At 32.0% G+C, this 22,643-nt stretch overlaps 2 protein-coding genes and 1 pseudogene across 2 annotated transcripts in view; 1 reads left to right on the top strand and 2 right to left on the bottom strand.

Moving 5' to 3' along the window:
* Positions 1-17,490, bottom strand: part of LOC142619767 (uncharacterized) — a 36,877-nt gene extending 19,387 nt beyond the window's left edge. The window contains exon 1 of the mRNA XM_075793042.1: positions 17,485-17,490. The gene's annotated coding sequence lies outside the window, so the exon portion shown is untranslated. The remainder of the gene's footprint in view (positions 1-17,484) is intronic.
* On the top strand, positions 12,378-13,917 carry LOC142620679 (dehydration-responsive element-binding protein 2B-like; annotated as a pseudogene).
* Positions 16,239-21,590, bottom strand: LOC142619768 (GDSL esterase/lipase At4g28780-like). The gene is made up of 5 exons (XM_075793043.1): positions 21,269-21,590; positions 21,007-21,134; positions 19,420-19,662; positions 17,755-18,007; positions 16,239-16,694 (listed from the first exon to the last, which is right to left on the bottom strand). Exons 1-5 carry the CDS (start codon positions 21,537-21,539, stop codon positions 16,462-16,464), a joined length of 1,128 nt encoding a protein of 375 aa, XP_075649158.1. The 5' UTR covers positions 21,540-21,590; the 3' UTR covers positions 16,239-16,461.
* Positions 21,591-22,643: the final 1,053 nt, after the last annotated feature.

Raw genomic sequence — 22,643 nt, 5'->3', positions numbered from 1 at the left:
ATATTGGGTAAAATAGATTTTACTCGATTTACAAGTACTTTTGATACAATACTAGATACAACATTACCCAAACTTATAGGGTGGAACTCCATGATATTTTATGGGTCATTCTTTTAGTTATGAGTACAATATGTGTGAAATTCATTTTCCTTATATATTTTCTAGAGTGTAGGACAAATAACACAGCCAAGGTTACATTCAACCAAACAATGTGACAAATTTTTTGGAAAAAGAAACGAGACATACCATCTGGTCCGAGAGATTTTGATGGGTGCATGCTAAAGAGAGCTCTCTTTACGTCTTCCTCCAAGTATGGCTGGTTTAAAAATTGCACCATTTCATCTATGACTACCCTGTTAACATCATCCAACACCCTATCCATATTTGTATGACTGTGGGCTTTGAACAAGTCAGCATGGATTCTCAGCAATAGTAGACTCTTCCCATGTTTGTTTGCCACACTCCATTTTCATCATACAGTCCATCAATGGTATTTTTCTTTTTTCTTTGGCTAGCCCTTTGGTGAAAGAATCTGGTATTCTTGTCGCTCGCCGGAAGCCATAAGGACCTAGACCGCTGCCTCCAAAAAATTTCCTCATGGTGTATCAATTCATTGACCTCCCTTTTCAATAACTTTATACGTTTCAGATTTGGTGCATACCCCTGTTTCACTAGTTCCTCAAGTTCCATTTGTTTTTCTGTTAGGTGAGCTTTTGTGTTTTCGAAGGCTAACTTGCTCCATGCTACAAGGCGTGCTTTGCAGCTTTTAATCTTCTTGGTCTAGTTAGTTCTATTAGGTCCATACGGTCCAAATTGGTCTATTTAGGTCTATTCGGTCCAATATGGTCTATTCAGTCCAATTTGGCCAATTCAGTCTAGTTAGGTCTATTCAGTCCAATTTGGTCCATACAGTCCACTTGGCCAATTAGGTCCAGTTAGGTCTATTCGGTCCAGTTCAGTTCAATTCGGTCTACTTTGGTCAATTCAGTTCTGTTTGGTCCATTCGGCCCAATCCAGTCAATATAGTCCATTCAATCCACTTCTATCTATTCGGTCCAATTTTGTCAATTCGGTCCAGTTAGGTCTATTTGATCCAATTTGGTCCATACGGTCAATTCGGTCTAGTTATGCACACATTTGTTTATTTATTTAATTATTTTTTGCTTGAATGTATAATCAATCTCATGCAATTTATTTAAAAGTAATGCTGTTAAAATAAATGAATAACTACCATAAATATTAGATTGTATTTTCATAGCCTTAATGTTTAAAAAAACTTTCACTTAAATTTAGTCGGACTAAAGTGGACTAAAATGCTATGTTAATGTGGCTCAACAAAAGTATAACAACAATATATGCTATGTTTAAGATTTTAGATATTACGGGTTTGAGATATATATATATATATATATATATATATATATATATATATATATATATATTATTCTATTTTTAAATAAATTTGGATTTAGAATAGTTACTCTCAACCTAAACATGTCTTTTCCTTGTATGCATGTTTACAAAAATGAATCGAAGTGATCTAAATGGACTGAAGTGAACACAAATGGACCAAATGGAAGAAAGTGGACCGAATGGACAAATGTGACCGAATGGGAATAAGGAGGACCAAATAGGACTAAAGTGAACTGAATAGGACAGAGTGGACTAATGTAGACTGAGTAGGAACAAATAGGACCGAATAGGACCATAGTGGATAGATTAGGACCAATGTGGACTAAATAGGACCAAATGGACAAATTGGACCGAATACCAATGTGGACCGAATAGAACCAAAGTGGGCAGAATGGACCAACATGGACCGAATAGGACCAATGTAGACCGAGTAACTCTTTTGAATATTTATCATTTTTATTGCATTTTTAGGGTTTATATTTCTAATTTCTGATGTTTATTTTATTTGTATTTTTTAATTCAAAACTAAAGAGTTTAGCCCAGATATAATAAAATCTCATACTTTTCAACCCAAAAATTAAGGAAAAAAAAAAGGAATTTTTGAGCTAAACTTGAAAAGAAAACCTACAAAAGAAGCTGTGAGAGGATCAAGAAGAAGGTAAACAAGGGTGGCAATTAGGGCTGTCCAGAGTACCCGACGACCAGCCGGACCCGATCAGCCCGACCGAAACCGACTCGTCATGGCCGGACCGACACCTCCGACAGGTCGGTGACGGGTCCCAGTCTTCAGAACCCGACCCCGGCGGGTCGAGTGACGGGTTTCGTCCTCAAGAACCCGATCTACCCAACCCGCCCGACAAAACCTCAAAAAGAAGCTGAAATCCGGTGACGTTTGGGTTTCTTAGCTCCGATCCGGCGACGTTTGGCCTTTCTTTACACAAATCCGCTCAAATCCTCACTCAAATATGCTTAAATCCGGCCAACTCCGGCGAGATGAAGCTTAGATTCGAGGAAATCTAAAGAGAACTCGACTGTATTTGGTAAGATCGAGCTTAGATTCAAGGAGATCCAACGATAACAAGCTTCGAATCGAGGAGATCTGACGAGATCAAGCTTCGATTCGAGGAAATCCGGCCAAATCCCAGCGATTTTCAGCAAAAACATGTACAATCCGGTGAGAAAATGCAGAATCCGGTGAGTTTTTTCAGATTCCGACGAATTTTTTCAGATTCCGCGCGACGCTTTTTTTCAGATTTCGATCCTTTCTTTATTCCGGCGACCCGCCCGGCCCGACCGACGCTCACCCGCACCCTAAACCGACTCGACCAATTTTTCCGGCGGTTGGTTACAGGTTCCTCCGCCCCTCCACCCGACGCCGGCGGGTCGAGTCCGGGTTGGGTCCAAAACCGACCCAACCCGACCCGTGGACAGCCCTAGTGGCAATACTCAATATGCTAAAAGCAAAATATGACAAACGGAGAATCCATGAGGAAATACAACAACGAGAAAAAAGAAAAAAAGGAGATTAATGTTGAACTAATCAATGGTAGCAAAGGGTGGTGTTTATTTCACTCCCGCTTATAGCACACAAACGATACACACTTCTTACATTGAAATCATGACTTCAATTTTTGAATTGAAATCATGATTTTAAATTACAATTTCAGTGATGATTGACGAGTGACCTTGAAGAAAAAAAAAGTTTTAATAAAATTTTCAAGACTTCAAGTTTTGGTTTTGCACCATTATATATTCTTGTCAAATGTAACCATGTATTGTTGTATAATATGAAGAAGTGAATTAAAGGAGTGGGATAGAGGCATAAGGCATCACACACTGGTGAAAAACTTTTCCTCTTTGAGTTTGGAGATATGGTGGATATGGAGGGTGTGGGTAGGGAGAATATCCCAATGAGAATGTTAAGATAAGTTTGGCACAAGGCCAACAGGTAAAACACAAAGGAGAAGAAATCCCATAAGAGTGTTTACAGAAGCACAGGCAGAGAAGAGAGAAACGACCACAAAGGGAAGAGACTTATGAGTCGAGACTAGTGTTGGAGGTTATGATCTAAAGTTTTGCCGTACTAGTCCATCAGATTTCAGACAAGTTATGGCATCATATCTTGGGTGTGGGATCCCAACAGAATTCATTAGGCTTCTTAAGACTATCAGAAGTAAAATCCTATGTGGGAAAACTGAATTTTAGCTTACAGAAATAAAAATCCTGTGTGTTCATAAGGTTATCCTGAAGAAGAAAAGGGTTGTAATTTAGTTGCTTGGAAAAACCCGCTTTCTATTTGTGATGCCTGCCAGCAACAGGAATACTCTGCACCCAATTTTTACAGAAATCAACATTGTTTGATGAATTTTAACCATTTGGTATGTATACTATTTCTGTGGCTGGAACCAAGAGATTATCATAATTGGCACCAATTCTATAGGTCAAGAATGATGATTACCAACTATATATCGGTTTAATGTAATTGTTTAGTTACTGGACTGGAGCCAAGAGATGATCATAATGAGCACCAACTTTATAGGTCATATGAATGATGAGCTCCAAATTTGTAGGTCATGATTGAAAGTCACTTTTTTTTTTTAATTCCCAACTGGGTCCTCAATCCCACTAATTACCTAATCTAATGCACAGTAAACTTCATATTGACGTGAGACACACTACGTTTTACCCAAAAAAAAGACAATACGAGGAGGAATACACGCAAGGGACTGACAATAGTTGGGTCCCATCTGTTGGGAGAGGCCAGTTGTATGTATCCATAACTTGAGATATCTTTCCTAATATGAGCACCACGATGCATATGCTAGAGGTATAAGATATCTTCTCGCTTACTCCGAGTTGCTTTAGATTCGTGGCAAAAATGGCACTCTAGCACCTTTAGGCAAAATATATGAAAATCTACCATTGTTTCGAAAATAACTAGTAATGTACCACTTCTTTAATACTTGAGTTCATGGAACTCGAGTACCATTTAGAACTCGATTTTTCCAAACTCGAGTACCAAAAAAGTGGTAGATCCTTACATATTTCCGAAACAGTGGTATATTCATATATATATATATATATATATATATATATATATATATATATATATATATATCCATAAATAGTGGTAAAATGCCATTTTGGCGCTGAAAATGGCCAAATACCACCATTTTGCAAAATTTGTAGCAAACTAGCATTGTTTCGAAAATATTTAGCAATCTACCACTTTTTTAGTACTCGAGTTTTACAAAATCGAGTTCTAAAATAGTACTTGAGTTCAGTGAACTTGGGTTCCTAGGGAGTCACAAGCATGGCACTGCTGACTTGGAATTTGTGCAATTAAAAAAAAATGTGGTACTCGAGCTTGGTAAACTCGAGTTCCATGCAACACAATACTTGAGCATACCAGGCTCGAGTTCTTTGTATATAAAATGCTCTTTATTTTTGTTCTACAGTATTCGGGTTCACCAAGCTTGAGTTCCTTGTAATATGGAACTCGAGTTTGGTAAGCTCGAGTTCCTTATAACTTTTTTTTTTGGATAATCAACAAATAAACATAAACATAAAACTAAGTAGTTTTTTTTAATGTTTTTATTTATTTAATTAGAAGCATTGTAAAATATAGAGATTTTAATTTCAAAATATGAATTTTTAGGCCACTCATACCCCTTGTTCATTCATTTTTAACACACTCATCAATTTCTAACTTCTCAGAAGTGTTTTGGTCAAATTGGTTAAAATATTGGGGGTTACAATGAGAAATTAGAACAACATGTAAAGAAAAATCTCACTCCATTTTTAGCCATGGGCACACTGAAGAAGTTTAAGCTACATATTGCTACTTTATCAATCTTGTTCCGAATTACCGTATGGTCAAAGGATTGATAAGTATTATAGAAAGAGTGGACCACTTGGATATAAAGAAGAACTTAAGCTTTACCACATCTGGATATGTAAGTTCTTGACTTGCAGTGTTTCTAAGAGGAATGTGAAACATTTTTTTTTATGTATATCTAAATGTTTGGCTAATGATGTGAAAGTTTGGCAACTTTTTTTCTTGGCGAGTTGTAGCAACCCATGTTTAAATATTGTTCACTATTTTCTCATAAACACCTCCCGAAATTTTGTTCTCTAAATTTAAAGGCCAAATCTGTATGTTTTTTCATGTTTAAATTTCACAATAATCTAATCTGCTTTTCTGCATTGATAAAATTTGTTTCTACATTAATAAAATTTGCTCTCTGCATATCATGTTTTTAGTATATTCAAATCTGCTTACTGCATTCATAAAATTTGTTTTCTACTTTAATTAAAATTGTTCATTGTTTTCTCATAAAAATTGTTTAGTGTTTTCTACATAAATTATTTCTAGCATTCTACATAAAATAATTTTCTGTTCAACATTATTTAAAAATTGTTCACTCTCTTTTATGCATAAATTATTTTCTGTCTGCATAAATTGTTCATTGTTTTCTCATAAAATACTTAGTGAAATCGTGTTTTCTAAATTTAAAAGCCAAATCTGAATGCTTTTTCATGTTTGAATTTCAAAATAATCGAATTTATTTTTCTGCATTGGTAAAATATGTTTCTACATTAATGAACTTTGTTTTTTGCACATCATGTTTACTATATATTCGATTCTGCTTACTGCATTCATAAAATCTATTTTTTGCATTAATTAAAACTGTTCATTGTTTTCTCAAAAAAATTGTTCACTGTTTTCTGCATAAACTATTTTTAGCATTCTGCATAAAATTATTTTGCCTATGTTTATGTACTCATGCATTTTCCATGTCTGAACTATCTGTACATCTTATGTACGCCTTCACGATTTGGTACGTTAATTGATTTTCCATCGATTTTTTTCGAATTTGCACATTCAATAAATTCGAACTTTTTTACAAATTCGAATGATCTGTACATTTAATGTAGACAATTTTATCATTGAATTTTTCATGATTTTGTACTATCAACGAAAACAAATTTCTCAACAAGTTCGGAATATTTGTACATCTAATATACACAATTTTCTATAGAATTTTCATGACTTGGTATGTTCTTCGATTTATTTTCCATCGAATTTCCACGTCTTCATACATTCAACGAATTCAAATTTCTTTACTAATCTGAACGATCTATACGTCTAAGGTACAAAATTTTCCATTGAATTTTCATGATTTTGTACATTCAACGAATTCAAAGTTTTTAACAAATTCATATGATCTGTACATCTAAAGTGCACAATGCAGAAAAAGTAGAAAAATTAAATTTCTCAACAAGGTTGAACTATCTGTACATCTTATGTACACAATTTTCCATTGAATTTTCAAGATTTGGTACGTTCAATGATTTTCCATCGAATTTTCACAAATTTGTGCATTCAACAAATTTGATTTTTTTTTAACAAATCCGAATGATTTGTATATCTAATGTGCACAATTTTCCATTGAATTTTCATGATTTTGTACTTTCAACGAAAAGAAATTTATCAACAAGTCCTGAGTATTTGTATATCTAACGTACACAATTTTGCATTGAATTTTATGATTTGGTACGTTCTTCGATTTTCCATTGAATTTTCACAAATTTGTACATTCAACGAATTCGAATTCTTTTACTAATCTGAATGATCTGTACATCTAATGTAAAAAAATTTCCATTTAATATCATGATTTTGTATGCTCATCAATTTTCCATTGAATTTTCACGATTTTACACTTTCAACAAATTTTGAATATCTGTACATCTAATGTACAATTTTCCTTTGAATTTTCATGATCTTTACATCCATTGAATTTTCACGATTTTGTACATTCAAGGAATTCAAATTTTTAAACAAATTCATACTATCTGTACATCTAACGTACATAATTTTCCATTGAATTTTCATGAATTTGTACTTTCAACAAAATCAAATTTCTCAACAAGTTAAGACTATCTGTACATCTTATGTATACCTTCACTATTTGGTACGTTCATTGATTTTCCATCGATTTTTTCCGAATTTGTACATTCAATGAATGAATTTGAACAATGATTCTGAATTTGTACCCAGGACTTGTTGCAAAAATTTGTTTTAGTTGAAAGTACAAACAATGAGTTCGAATTCTTTTACTAATCCGAACGATCTGTATATCCAGTGTACAAAATTTTCCAGTGAATTTTCACGAATTGGTATGTTCATCAATTTTCCATTGAATTTTCACGATTATACACATTCAATGAATTCAAAATTTTCAACAAATTTTGAGTATCTATACATCTAATGTACAATTTTCGCTTGAATTTTCACGATATGTACGTCTGTTGAATTTTCACAATTTTTTGCATTCAATGAATTTAAATTTTTAAACAAATTCATACGATTCGTACATCTAACGTACATACTTTTCCATTGAATTTTCATTATTTTGTTCTTTCAATGAAATCAAAAATCTCAACAAGTTTAGACTATCTGTACATCTTATGTACACCTTCACGATTTGGTACGTTCATTGAGTTTCCATCAATTTTCCTGAATTTTCACATTCAACTAATTCAAACTTTTTTACAAATTTGAATTATTCGAGGCATTTACCATTAGGTGATTTATACAAATCATTCATTTTTCTTTCATGGAGTTTGTCCATTATTCATATGGTTACATATTTAAAAAAAAAAAAAAACACAAAAACCAGTTTACATGATGTGCAGAGAGCAAATTTTATTAATGTAGTAATAGATTTCATCAATGCAGAAAAATAGATTCGATTATTGTGAAATTTAAATATGAAAAAGCATTTAGATTTGACTTTTAAATTTAGAAAACACGATTTCACTAGGTGTTTTATGAGAAAACAGTAAACAATTTATGCAATGAATAGAGAATAATTTATGCAAAATAGAAAGTGAACAATTTTTTAAATAATGTTTAACAAAAAATAATTTTAAGTAGAAAACAGTGAACAATTTTTATAAGAAAACAATGAATAGTTTTAATTAATGCAGAATACAGATTTTATGAATGCAGTAAGCAGATTTGAATATATAGTTTACATGATGTGCAAAGAGCAACTTTTATTAATGTAGAAATAGATTTTATCAATGCAGAAAAATGGATTCGATTATTGTGAAATTTAAATATGAAAAAGCATACAGATTTGGCTTTTAAATTTAGAGAACACAATTTTAGGAGGTGTTTTAGGAGAAAATAGTGAACAATATCTAAACATGGGGTGCTACAACTCGCCAAGAAAAAAAGTTGCCAAAGCGACTTTCACATCATTAGCCAAACATTTAGATATACATAAAAAAAAGTTTCACATTCCTCTTAGAAATGCTGCAAGTCAAGAACTTACATATCCAGATGTGGAAAAACTTAAGTTCTTCTTTATATTCGAGTGGTCCACTATTTTTGCAATACTTATTAATCATTTGACCATACAGTAATTCAGAACAGGATTAATAAAGTAACAATATGTAGCTTAAACTTCTTTTGGTGTGCCCATGCCTAAAAATGGAGTGAGATTTTTCTTTTACATGTTATTCTAATTTCTCACTGTAAACCCAATATTTTAACCAATTTGATCATAACACTTCCGACAAGTAAGAAATTGATGAGTGTGTTCAAAATGAATGAACGAGGGGTATGAGTGGCATAAAAATTCATATTTTGAAATTAAAATCTCTATATTTTACAATGCTTTTATTTAAATAAATATAAACATAAAAAACTACTTATTTTTATGTTTATGTTTATTTGTCGATTATCCAAAAAAAAAAAAAGTTATAAGGAAGTCGAGCTTACCAAATCGAGTTTCATATTACAAGAAGCACGAGCTTAGTAAGCTCAAGTACCGTAGAAAAAAAAATAAAGAGAATTTTATTTATAAAGAACTCGAGCTTGGTATGCTTGAGTATTGTATTGCATGGAACTCGAGTTTACTAAGCACGAGTACCACATTATTTTTTTAATTGCATAAATTTCAGGTCAGCAGTGTCACGCTGACGACTCCCTAGGAACTCGAGACTACTGAACTCGAGTACTATTTAGAACTCGATTTTGTGAAACTCGAGTACTAAAAAAGTGATACATTGCTAAATATTTCCGAAATAGTGCTAGTTTGCTACAAATTTTGCAAAATAGTAATATTTGGCCATTTTCACCCCATTTTGGCCTTAGATTCTTTCTTTCTTTGCTAAGCCACTCTTTCTCCACAAGTTAGGCTAATTGTTACTGTCCCAGACGACTTGGGATGTTACGCTACAAGTCCCTCTGGACCCAACCTAGCTTATGTTGGGTTTCTTTGCACTTATGTTGCTTTCTTTGCAATTGGTTTGTCGAATTTTCCATCAAATTGGGGGGTTCAATATGTCGTATTACTACAATTCTGAAAAGTTGTACGTGAATAGTTGAATTTTCGAAGCCAAAACAATAGCTTTAAAAATCAATTTTAAAAGAAGGGTTCATTATACTTTGCCAACACATGGATCAGATTGGATTCGTCTAGTTAAGATTTCAAAAGTTATACTTTGCCAACATATGAGGTTTTTATTTTGTTTTATGAGTCTAATTTTCAGAAAACAAGATCCATATGAACAATTTTTTAATGATTTAGGGCTAATTGAACAACTAGTCGCAGACCAACGTAATGCGTGAGAATATATAATTATTTTGTAATATGATATAATCCATAGTTTATTCTCAAAAATTTATTGAAGATAATTTGTTTTCCTAAGAAATTGAACTATTTCTAACTGTATTTTCCAACTCTCTATCGTTACAAATATATCTTTCTATAATTTTGGGGGTTTTTTTAGATATGATATTTGTAACCCAATTGATGTCGTAGAAACCTGGAAAAAGCACACATGATACTCTCTTGATGGAACATAAACTAAATTGTTAGTTTCTGGTAGTAAACCTCAAATCCACGAGAGGTTTTCCTAAATCCATAATGAGATAAAATAAAAAAAACTAGAATCTACTAGTAAAAAATTTGACAAAACATTTGTGTTTATTGATAATAGTCTCATTTGCCTGTAAAGGCTAAAAAACGTATAAATACTGAGAAAAACGTCTAAAACCCTAATTTGCACTCATTAAGTGATTATGTGACAAAATACCGAAATTTACCAAAAATGGCAAAATTGAGTTAAATGTAGAATCATAAACTACTGACCTTAAGAGTTGTCCCAAAATAGACAGGATCTTATTCTGACTTTTAAACTAAAAGTTATTAAGGAAAAACAAATATTACTATAAATAGCAAAAACACTGTTTTGGGGGCCTTAACGAAGGAATTCACCTAAATTTAGGCGACATGCCTGTTATGATTCTGGATTAGAATGTCGTTTTCCTTCAACCTGCCAAATTTCATAAAATTTTGACATTGTTGCCCTAATGCCCTCTATTGGCACCCCCCCCCCCCTTTAATCGTTCTGAAATGCCTTGTTTTGGTTGAAAGAATCAAACAAAGATTACAAACACTAGAAGTTTCTTTCTTGTCTTCTTCGACTAACTGAGAGGAGGTACTTTAATTTTCAAACAATTTGTATAAGTTTATTTTTATTTTTATAATTTTTTTTGCCTTTTTTTGGGTTTTCTTTATTTTCTTGTTTGATTTTTATTTCTTGGGTTTAGTTGTAAATGGGTTTACGGTTTTTAGGCTTTTCGTTGAATGTGGAAATTTTGGATTTTTCTTTGTTCATTTGTGGTCTTCATTGTTAGGAAGCACAAGTGCAGATTCAGGTGTGGGTGCGGTGCGGTGAGTCAGCAATTTTTGAAAAAGTAAGGTGCGGATGCAACATGATACGTTTATTAATAAATTATTAAATATATTTATATTTATATTTTCTATATGTTGCTATACATATTTATTCATATAATGGTAAACATATACTAAATAATTTGACAAACATATACTAACTAAATAAAAAAATCAAGCAATCAACTCAAGTCTTAACATTACAACTTATATAATTTTTTTAAAAAAAAAAAGGATAATAGAGACAGTCAGATAGATTGAGGGACAGATATAGAATGAGCAATAGAGCATGTGAGAAAGAGATGGAGGGTGAGAAGGAAAGCAAAATACCTTTGCCGGTGAGCTTGGGTCAGTGAGCTTGAGATCGAGAGATGAAGAGGGAGCTTAGGTCATTGAGCTTGAGGAGAGATGAAGGGATTCTGATTGGATGAGCCGTGGGTTAGAGAGTGTGGATTAGAGAGAGAGATTGGAGATAGAGAGAACAAAGAGAACGAGAGAGCTTGAGTTGTAGTTTTAGGGTTTTTTTCCCCTTTAAACTAGAGTCAAATGGTGCGTTTTGTTTTGTTTTGTTTTGCTTTTTACTTTTTTACTTTTTTAAAAAAGAACACTTATTTTGGCGCTCTTTCATCCCTTTCCAGACCGAATCAGTCCGTATTGGGCTGAATCAAAATTCGAAAAAAAAGGATTTGTGATGGATGTGCCTGCAATTGCATCAACAGCCGCATGGTGCATTCGTGTGTGTTGGACGTAAGTGCGCAGCCCCTAGAGGCGCACCTATGTTTTCTTGAGTCTTAGAGCGGTTCATTTTTTATGTTTTAAAAATTATAAAAAAAAATATTCTTCTTTTCTATATATTCCTTTTTCCTTTTGGGTTTTCTTGATTTTTTTTTGGGGGATTTGTTGCAAAAGGGTTTGTAATTGTTCGGTTTGGGCCATTTAATTTCCTTTTCCGTTTGGGATTTTTTTAATTATTAAATTAAATTTCTAGGGTTTGTTTGGGAAATTCAATTTCCTTTTCTGTTTGACCGATACAAAATAAATAAATTTCCTTTTGCATTTGCGTTTTTTTGATTGTTTGATTTTTTTGGGGTTTGTTGCTAAAGGGTTTGTGATTTTCTTTTTTTGAGAAATTAGACATTGTTACTGAATTTTAGTGTTTCTAGGAGTTTTGTTGAACAGGTGCATTATTGGAATTGTTTGAAAGAGTTTCAAATGGACAATCTTGATGAGAAGAAGAGAAAGAGGAAGACTAGAGAAGACTCTGTAGCTGAGAGACTGGCTAAGTGGAAAGAATACAATGCTACCCAACTTAAGTCTTGTGCTACTCCTAAAGTCTTGTGCATACTCCTAAAGTTCCGGCCAAAGGGTGTATGAAAGGAAAGGGAGGGCTTGAAAATTCATAGTGCCATTACAGAGGAGTTAGGAAGAGGACATGGGATAAATTCATGAGCCAAATGGTGGAAACATACTGTGGCTTGGGACTTTTGATACTGTAGTTGATGCTGCCTCCGCTTATGATGAAGCTACTAGGACAACGTACGTTGTCTCTGCTTGACTCAACTTTCCAAATGTCACGAGTCACACATTCATGATGGAGTCTGCAAAGGAGTGTTGTTTGTCTTCTTCTGAATCAGGCCCTTATTCGATGGGAAGTCCTGTGGGATCTAAATCCACAACTGCGACAAACCTTTTTGAGTTTTGTACAAAGGACGCCCCTTATTATCCTATCATTGAAGTTGGATTGAAGCGGATGATCAAAGGGAGCAGAGGGGGCCAAGTCCCCCCCCAAAACATTTTGAAAAATATCTTACTTTATGATGTAATTATATTTATAAGTAGCTCCTTGGGAAAATACAACTTGGCCCCTCAATTTGTTATTAAATGTCTAAATTAAATACTTTTTAGAGTAAGCATAATCAACAAATAATTCAGTAATAATTCTCTCATAATATATGTTAAGAGTGATGATATATATATATATATATATATATATATTAGATTGTAAATAACATTATTGTTTTTCAATTTTTTTGGTGTGTAAAATGTAATAATATCTTTCCAAGTATAATGCTTTTTTTTTCCTTGTTCCACGTAATTTTCAATCGTTTTAACCATATATCTATAATTTATAATTGTTTTAATTACAATCTCTTGCTACTAGCAGATTGTTAAAAGAAACCGTGTTTTATTTAATATTTTGATAACTTATAAATCATAGAGTAAATAATAAACAATGACAATGTTCTTTTACATCTAAAAAATATAAATAAATTGAAACATAAAATTTAAAAAGAATTCTTCATAGCATTTTAAATATAAATGATAATGATAAGAACTTTTATCTTCTTCTTGAGTTTTGTGTTGTTTAGATATATGGTTTAGGTTAGTCGTGGCCCCCTAAAGAAAACTTTTTGGCTCCGCCACTAAGTCTACCTGTGTGTCTGAGATTTTTACTGAGGAGGATGCTCTGTATTATCCTGTCACTGAAGCTGCCATGCCAAGTATTTTGGTGGGGAGAATCAAAGGATGAGTCTAATGGACAGGAGTACTTGCGACTGCCATGCCGAGTATTTTGGTGGGCGTAGAATCAAAGGATGAGTCTAATGGACAGGATTACTTGCGGGATTGTTCAGAAAATGAAATTTTTATGGCTGAAATTATGGCACTATTAAACAGTGATCCTCTATGCAACACAGATTCAGTGCTGGGTTTTGGTTATGGTGCAGATAAACTTGGATTGGAGATGTTTTAGTTGGTTCTTTACGGTTATATCACTTATAACACACTGTTCATTGGAGTGAGCTTTGGAGGTTTAGACTTTATGTAAATATCTAGTTTTAGTTGGTATATATATTACTTAGCAAAAAGTTTTGGTAGGGGATTTTTATATGCTTACTGATTCTATTTTAAGGTTTAGACATCATGTAAATGTCTAGTTTGGTTGGTAATGGTATTACTCATCAAAAGGTTTTGGTAGGGTATATGTATAGGCATACTTATTCTGTTTTAATCAATAGTTGTTTTTCTGTTTCATTAGAATAATTTAGGAATAGAAGTAGTATAGCAGTAGGTTCAAGTATTGTACTGAAGATTCAATGGAGGATAACAGCTGTCAGCTGTTATATTATTGTTCTATTAAACTTTATTCAAGTAAATTTTCGTTCCTCTTAATGTATTTTTTTATTTGTTTTATTTCATTGTCTCTTCGCTCCAATTCTCGACAATAAAAATCTGGCAATAACTATAATGCATAGATGGCAATAATTATAACATGTTTAACATAAGAGAAATACTATGTCCACAAAAGTTTCATAACAAATCTTAGGTGATAAGTTATTATTAGTGAATAAAAAAAGTATTTTTTAATGGTGAGTCTAAATTAAAACAAAAAAAACTTGTCACTTATGATTAATTTGTTGTAAACATAACATTATTTTTAATAAAATTGAAACCAACTATATGATAAGTGTTGGAAATAAAGGAGAGATAATACCTGAATTTTCCTTGGAAATTACACAATTTGATTTTACCAAAAAGAGGTGGCGGAGATGAGGCGTGGATCAAGTCACTGTCTTGAGACAAATCGTGCCGTCTACGGTATATCCGATGTAGTTAGACAAATAGTTTCTGCACGTTGTTCCCAGGATACAACAGCCTAGCAACCTTTGCTGATTATCCTTGCGAGCCTACACTACTCGTAGGATATAAGCTCTCTATAGTACTTTCTTTTCCCAGAATATTTTGTAAAAGATAAAATATTTTTTGTGAGTAGTAGGAAGCAAAAGATGGTAAGTGTTTAGAAAAAAAATTGTTTTTTGAAAAATTTGCAGCTTTGTAATTCAAAAATAGAGATTTTTTGTGTTTCACTTTTATTTCCTTCCATGTATATATATAACAAGATATGTTGCTTGTCATTAGTCAAAAAAGTAAAAACGTTTTCTATATTTAAAACTTTAAATGATCATAAATAAATAAATAAATAAATAAATAAATAAATAAATATATATATATATATATATATATATATATATATATATATATTATATAAACCGGTCAAGCTTTTGTACGTTGAGAACAAAAAGGAAAGCATCATAATCCCAAACATTTAATGGCCCATAATAGCTTTTCAAAAGTCTTGCTGAATTTATATTACAAAAACTGCTAGTTCTAATTCTGCCGTTTACTCTAAAAAAGATTGCTAGCTGTTTGACCACTTTCCATTAAACCAAATAGTAAACATTTTTGTATATATGGTAACTTATTATAACATAAAATAATTTAGTAATAACTGTACATTTAAGTGCTGAAGATTCTTGCAAATATAACGTTATTATGCCATATTTAAATAAGAACGTTTGAATACAAAACGTTTAGAATGGAAAGTACACTAAAAGCTCACAATATATGGTATTAAAATTCACATTAATTTTCAGAGATTTTTCTAATTAAAACCATTGACAATAGCTATTCAAATTTTGAATTTTCAAAATTTAGCAATTAACGCATCTGACATTAAGGAATAATTGATTTTCTCAATTCACATAAAATTAATATGATATTTTTTATAAAAATATCCAACAATAGGCAAAATATAATGACGAGCTTTCATGCTCATCTTATTTGTATTGTTTTTGTTTTTGTTTTTAATCTTATTTATTGGTCCAAAGAAATCACAAAAGAAAATGATCAACAGACAATATATCAATGGTTTCTTTGAATACGCTTGCTATACATCTCCCATAAATAAGATAAATTAGAGACATGAATATTATTGCATCTATACATACATAGGGTCACCAAGCTGTACTTTTAATTTTAACTTCAAAAAGGATAGACTTTGAAGTTCACAATTTCAAAGAACTTTATTTTCTTCCAATTAGTAAATTCATACAGTAAAGCCTTAAAGGAATAATAAGAAATAGGAAAAATAAGGTTTCACCAAGCTATCAATAATACATCAACATTATACAATCAAATTTCAACCAAGCCACTTAATATGACGTGATTGTGCAACACAAGGAAATCAGATACAATACAAGTAACGCATAAGTGCACAGCCACAAGTCGCAGAGATACTAGGAACCAGATCTCAAAGTTCATCAATATTTATATTTAAAAAGTTGCACAATTGAGATATGAGCCTTGTACCTTATTGCCAATAGACTGTATTGATAATCCACACCAGCAAACATGCATTCAAGGGGTAGAGAGTAGAGACACAGAATAATAAGTACATTGGAACCTAAATATATAAATTTCTTGAGGATTATTAGTTATATAATAATAATACTAGCTATTAGTTCTTGGAGTCCATGGCCATAATGATGCTCAGGTTCATTGGGTTCATGTACTCTGTGGAACCAGTCATGATCTGCTGAACAATGAGCCGGTTTGCACGCTCCGTTGGATGGAAAGGATCCCAAAAAACATAGGTGTTCCGATTTGGGCATAGGTTTGACAGTGAATTGCATGTACCAAGTCCATTGTAGGGGCCTAGGCCACAACATGCTACTTTTGATGTAACAAAACCTGCTCCACCCAGGGAGAAACATACAATTAATTACTCATTTTCCCAACCAAATATGCATGGAGAATGAAGTAGAAAGATAAGAGCCATGTCACAAATTGCTGATATAAGGCCAATCAAAATAATAGGATGCATTTGGATTTAGGGATTTAAAATCAAGGAATTTGAAAGTTATATATATTGTTCGGTATAAATGTTATTATCACATGATAGATTTGAGTTTTGAGAATCTACTTCAACAGAAATATTTCTAATGTAATAGATTTAAAATAATATTTTACCTTGATTATTTTAAATTATTGTATTAATAAAAATTTGAACTATAAATTAAAATCCAAGTTCTTCTTTTCAAATACTTTTATGAGTTCCACTTCCACCCAAAATAAAAAAAAAATCATTATAGAATATAGAGATTGAATAGTTGGAATTAAAAAAAAAAAAGTTTATTGGGTCCTTATATTATTGTTTCTCTTTTAGAGGATATATTTATGAGTTTTACTATTTTTTAAAACGTTTTAGTTTTTTTCATGATCACCCAAAACTATCGACCTTTAAATAATATAAATTAAAAAAAAAAACTTATTGATCTTTGTACTGTAGCTACGTTACAAGTATTAGGGGAATACTTTTATCTTAAAAATGATTTTTTTTTTTTTACAAATTTTCTTTTATATACCAAATGACGTGAAAATTCTACAAGTTTCATTGTTACGTGGCCTTCTACATGGTCTGGACCCAGGAGGGCCAGGACCATACACCACAAAAAAAGTTTGGTTTTGGTTCTGGTTCTGGTTTTGGTTTTGGTTTTGGTATTGTTTTTTTTTTTTTTTTTTGGAGGAAAAAAGTTGGTTTTTTTAAAAGGATCAAAACATTTGAAAAAAGTATGAAAAACCCAAAAGAATAAAAGGTTGAAACAGGTTTATTTTTTATTTTATTTTATTTTATTTTTGTGTGTGTGTGAGGTGGTAGGCTATTTTAGAAATATGTCAGTAAAATAGTTGTGATATTTTTTTTTATCACTAATGTTGCTATATATATAGGGTGCAAATTAGGAAAACAAACCATATGCTTGGGGGTTGGTGATGAAGTTCATGTTCATATTGAAGGCATTGGCAGAAATAAAGACATTTGAGCCTAGTTCACTGTTGAGTTGTTGAATCATTTGGACGAGCTCTGGGTTAAAAATTCCTGCAGCCTGTTGTAACTCTGGGACACATTCCCCATTTCTGCTCCTCATGGCTAGCTCTGCTGGTACACAACCCAGTGGCCCAGTTCCTGTCACCATTACTCTTCGGGCTCCCAGCTCGTACAGTCTCTACAATTTCACAAGAAAACAATCTTCACCAAAGTGCCAAAACAAAATAATAAATGATTAAATAAAAAAAGAACAAAAGCAAAACATGCATATGGGATTTTTTTTTTTCTTTTCAGTAAGATAGAGAGGTTCTAATTAAGAATTTGCTAAACTATTTTTTTTTTAGAGAGTTTCAACTTATCATCAGACTAAGACACCAATAAGTTTTTTTATTTTTTATTTTTATATAAATGTGGTTGAATTTTAGATCTCTTATTCAACCATTAGAGACTTTGTTAATTGAGTTAACTAGAACCCACAATTGCTAAACTGTTTTTGGTTTAAAGTAACTTTCATTTATTTTACAATTGAGTACTTGTAAGTTGTAACAAATTTTAAATTTAACACACTTGTAAGAATTATGTCCTCTTTTATTTATTTATTTATTATCAAATCAAAACATTAATTAGTTTTTGGTGTAAGTGACTAGTTGGAATTCAAATTTCATAATCACATCTTTTATATTTTAGTATGCTAGTTGAACTAAATAAAATATATAGGAATCAATTAAAGAAAACTGGTAAATTATGAATTATCACTTATTATTTTAGGATAAGTTCATTTTTAACTTTTGAAATATGGAAGATAAAATAGATATAAGATTTAATGCAAGATCACTTATATATGCTTTATATCATAAAGCATAATAAATTATTATTTATTTTAAAATTTTAAATTAATAAAAGATGAAGAAATTAATTAATATTTCGATAACAATGAGTAAGTCATTTAAGAAAATAAGATAACTGAATTCAATGATATGATTTTGGATATATGGTATTTGACCAAGTCTGAACATTGATTTCATATCAACCATATTGATCAGCCACAGAGATACGGCAATAAAGGGAAGTGGGGTTTCCAGGGTCTTTAATCCAGTGGGATAGCGAAAGATCAAAAAAAGTTTTTATTTTATTTTTTTATTATTATTTTTTTAATAAGGAGTTGGTAATATCATCTGTAATTGTGAAAAAAAAATTAATGCTTCTACAGTACGTACACTTATTGTGGTTTTTCTTCCCCTGCTAGTTGACCAAAATTTGGCCCCAATTGCATGCATGGTTTGTAGAAAAAAGAGGCCTCCATCTCTATCAAGTCTTCAATGTGTGTACCATATCTATGAAACAATTAAACGTGCTGCTAGGTCCTCACCCACCAAACATTTATTTCGTAAATAACTCAATACTCCCCCAAATATTTTCATCCAAAACTCAATTTTCTCAACAGTGTTAAGTATATAGTTAAATGGTTAAATTTACTAAATTTACATAGTTTAAAACTTTTTAAACAATTAGTAATTTAACTTACAGAACAAAATATGCTAGCTAGCTAGGATTTTGTGAAGGGAAGAAATTTTTATTTATGAGAATTACCCTTAGAATTTTTCGATACTCAGAGATGAGGTAACGACAGTAATCTGGGATGGAGAATTGGCGTGATCTTGCAGAGAAAGGTGTCAAGAAATAGTTATTAACAAAATCGTTACCACCAAGTGTAATGAGGACAAGTGCATCGTTCACTAGCCGCTTAGCCTGGGCTTGTCCGACTTGTGCACTCAGCCTTTGCTGGTACTGTTGGAACAATTCAAACTGTCTGAAGATTCTTATTATGTTCACCTGCAAAATGAAAATTTTTTTGATTCACTACTCATTACTTCATTTAAACTTTAACCTCAAAGGAATGCTTGATAAATTGCTGCACAAAACTTAATGCGTACTATTTACCAAACAGTGTCAAAAATTAAAAGTAACCTTCATACTTATGAAGAGGGATATTTATAAACTATATGTCCAGAAGAAATTCTTCGATTTCTTCAGGTAGCAGATTTCTTTGGAGGGCACAGTACAGTAAAAGTTGTAAGCTATGTTTGGGGAGAGTTATTGTCTATTCGTTAGCCTCTATGCATGGTAGAATCAATTAGGGGCCCAAGAGACAGCCAGCAGTTTAACTTGTGGCTGCTCCAATTTCAAATTCGGTATTATATGTTTGACTAGGGAACCATCGATTACAATATCAAGTTTTAGGTGTACATATACAAGCTCATACGTACATTTCTATTTCAAGCTCTGACATACATATATCTACATCATAATCTTCTTGGTGGGAAGTCAAGAGAAGGCAACTTTGGAGTTCGGGTTAGAAAAATGTCTTTCAATTTCACATGCCAAAGTTCCATATTTTCACCTCCTTTCTTTTTTTTTTTTATCATTATATTTCTACATATAAAGTGTTTGTTTGGATGGTGATTTTTGTTTAAAATTTATTTGCTTATTGGGTAAAAGTTGGTTAGGATATGTTCGAACCCAAAAAAAAGAAAAAGAAAAAAAAAGAGGCGTTAATATGTTGTACATACATAAATAAATTAAAAAACTAAAAGAGAAGTTTCTTTAAAAAAAATCTAAAAGAGAATGTTTTTGGGAAGTATTCACAAAAATAGAGCTAAAAGTGGGAAAAAAAATTCTTCTAGAATCACTCTATTTGCTACAACTTACCAAAGTGGTCTTTTTTCACCGCTCACAATTATCCATAATTTATTATTACGAATCTGTTTGGATATTACTTATTATTGAAAATTAAAAATACTGTAACAAAATAATTTTTAAATGTGTGAATAGTATAATGAGACTTAATTTTAATGAAAGTTTTATTAAATTCCGTACTTGTGAGTCTCGTGAATAGTGCACGGAACCTACTGTTTAAACACTAGACACTTTCCAAACTTACACTAGGTACTTTTGAAAGAACAGTGCATGATACGATGTTTCTTCCTCTTATATTTATGATAGGTATAATAAATGTGAAAGAAAATAACATAATATCATTTACATTTCAAAATAACTTAGTAGTTGACCACGTCAAAGTATGGCAAAAGTTGTTATAAACCTTTTCTACGCATTAAACGGTAGAAAAGTTCCAACTCAAAAGAAATGAACTGAAAGTTTCATTTATGTTGGACTTACAAACTGAATTCCGGTGTCGTTGAGGATTCCAATGCCAGCTGAAGCAAAGTTGGCACCAACAAGCAGTTTTTGTCCTGTGAGTTCAGGACTCAAGTATGGCAATGTGCGCTCTGCCCCCATTTGCTCACCTAAGTGTTTATATATTGCACACATTTTATTATGTTTTATTAATTAGTTCAATGAAACACATTCGTACAAGGAAAATTTTTTAAGCTTAGAAAAGAGAAATGAAGTGGAATGGAAATTAAAACAACAAACTCACTGATAATGTCAGGGAGGTTGAAGCCATTGGAGAATCGGCCAGTTGGCCGGTGGGTGGGATAGTCTATACCATTTGGTGGAGAATCGGCACGTGCAGTAGTTGCTAAGTAGTTGTTGTTGCCACTATCTACTAGTGAATCCCCAAAAACAAAGAAGGCACGAGCTGCCTCGGCTTTAGGTGCAACTGTGCCCAGTACTGATACTACTAGGACAATGGTTAGGGTGAGCATTAAAACCCTAGGACTTGGCATGGTCAATAATGTAGTGGCCATTTATTTGGCACCCAGCTCTCTCTCTCTCTCTCTCTTATTTTTAGAGGATTCTGGTTGTGAATTGGACAGTGGGGATGGTTTTATAGGGTTTAAGTTTTGACCTTTTCTTCTCCCATTTTTTCATGTAATAAATGGGACTTTTCTTCTGTACATGCATGAGAAGGGGATGAGGACAAAAATGTACAAAAGCAAAGGCTCAGAAGAAATCTGGGTGGAAGTTGCGTAATTAAGGAAGTGGAGTTGTTGGCATATAATAAGTACCCACTGTTTAGGAGATAATTTCTTAAGTCTTTTAAAAAAAATGAATTTTTTTAATCCAATATTGATAAAGTTTCAATAATAAACTTGTTTTGTGTGAACTTATATTGATATAACACGTTAGAATTAGAATATCATCTATATATATATATATATATATATAAGCTAAATCGTAATATTTATTGTTGCTACGCTCCAGTTGAGTCACATCAACATCCACCTTATTATCATTTTCTTTCCAATTTTCCTATAATTGTTTTTAACATTTACTTTTTATTTTATTTTAATATGTATACTTTTTCCAACCTTTCTCCACCCTTACCTTTTCATCCCCCCCACTACCCTCTACATAAATACTATTCTTCTTCTTTTCATCTTCCTACTACCCTCTACATAAATATTATTTTTCTTCTTTCTCTTCATCTTCATTTATTTTGTCTTTTCTTATTCACACTCTTTTTCCATTCTATGCATGGTTTTCTCTCACAAAAAAGGTTTTCTCTCTCTCTCTCTCTCTCTCTCTCTCTCTCTCTCTCTCTCAATTTTTCGATGAATTTTTATACATTCTTCTATTTATGTCAAATTACTAATCTTTAAGAATCCTTTCTTTTCTTTTCTTTTTTCTTTTCTTTTTCTACACTAGAATCATTATGTTCATTTTCTCACTTAATTTAATCGGCTAGTTTGCTAGAATTCAAAAAAAGATTCTCTCTCTCTTTCTCTCTCAATTTTTCAATAATTTTTTTATACATTCTTCTATTTATGCCAAATTACTAATCTTTTGGAATTCTTTATTTTTTTTTATATTTTTTTTTCTACACTAGAATTATTATGCTCATTTTCTCA

This window comes from Castanea sativa, chromosome 12 (assembly GCF_040712315.1).
Source record: "Castanea sativa cultivar Marrone di Chiusa Pesio chromosome 12, ASM4071231v1".
Lineage (NCBI taxonomy): Eukaryota > Viridiplantae > Streptophyta > Magnoliopsida > Fagales > Fagaceae > Castanea > Castanea sativa.
The sequence above is the reverse complement of the archived record's forward strand: the minus strand, read 5'-3'. Positions and strand labels throughout refer to the sequence as shown.

What these genes read in the sequence shown, in the direction of transcription:
- LOC142619768 (XM_075793043.1), bottom strand. Translation starts at nt 21,539, where the DNA reads ATGGCCACTACATTATTGACCATGCCAAGTCCTAGGGTTTTAATGCTC. An exon ending in CAACCTCCCTGACATTATCA is followed by an intron (nt 21,135 to 21,268) that starts GTGAGTTTGTTG and finishes ATAAACACTTAG; the next exon opens with GTGAGCAAATGGGGGCAGAG. An exon ending in ACGACACCGGAATTCAGTTT is followed by an intron (nt 19,663 to 21,006) that starts GTAAGTCCAACA and finishes TTCATTTTGCAG; the next exon opens with GTGAACATAATAAGAATCTT.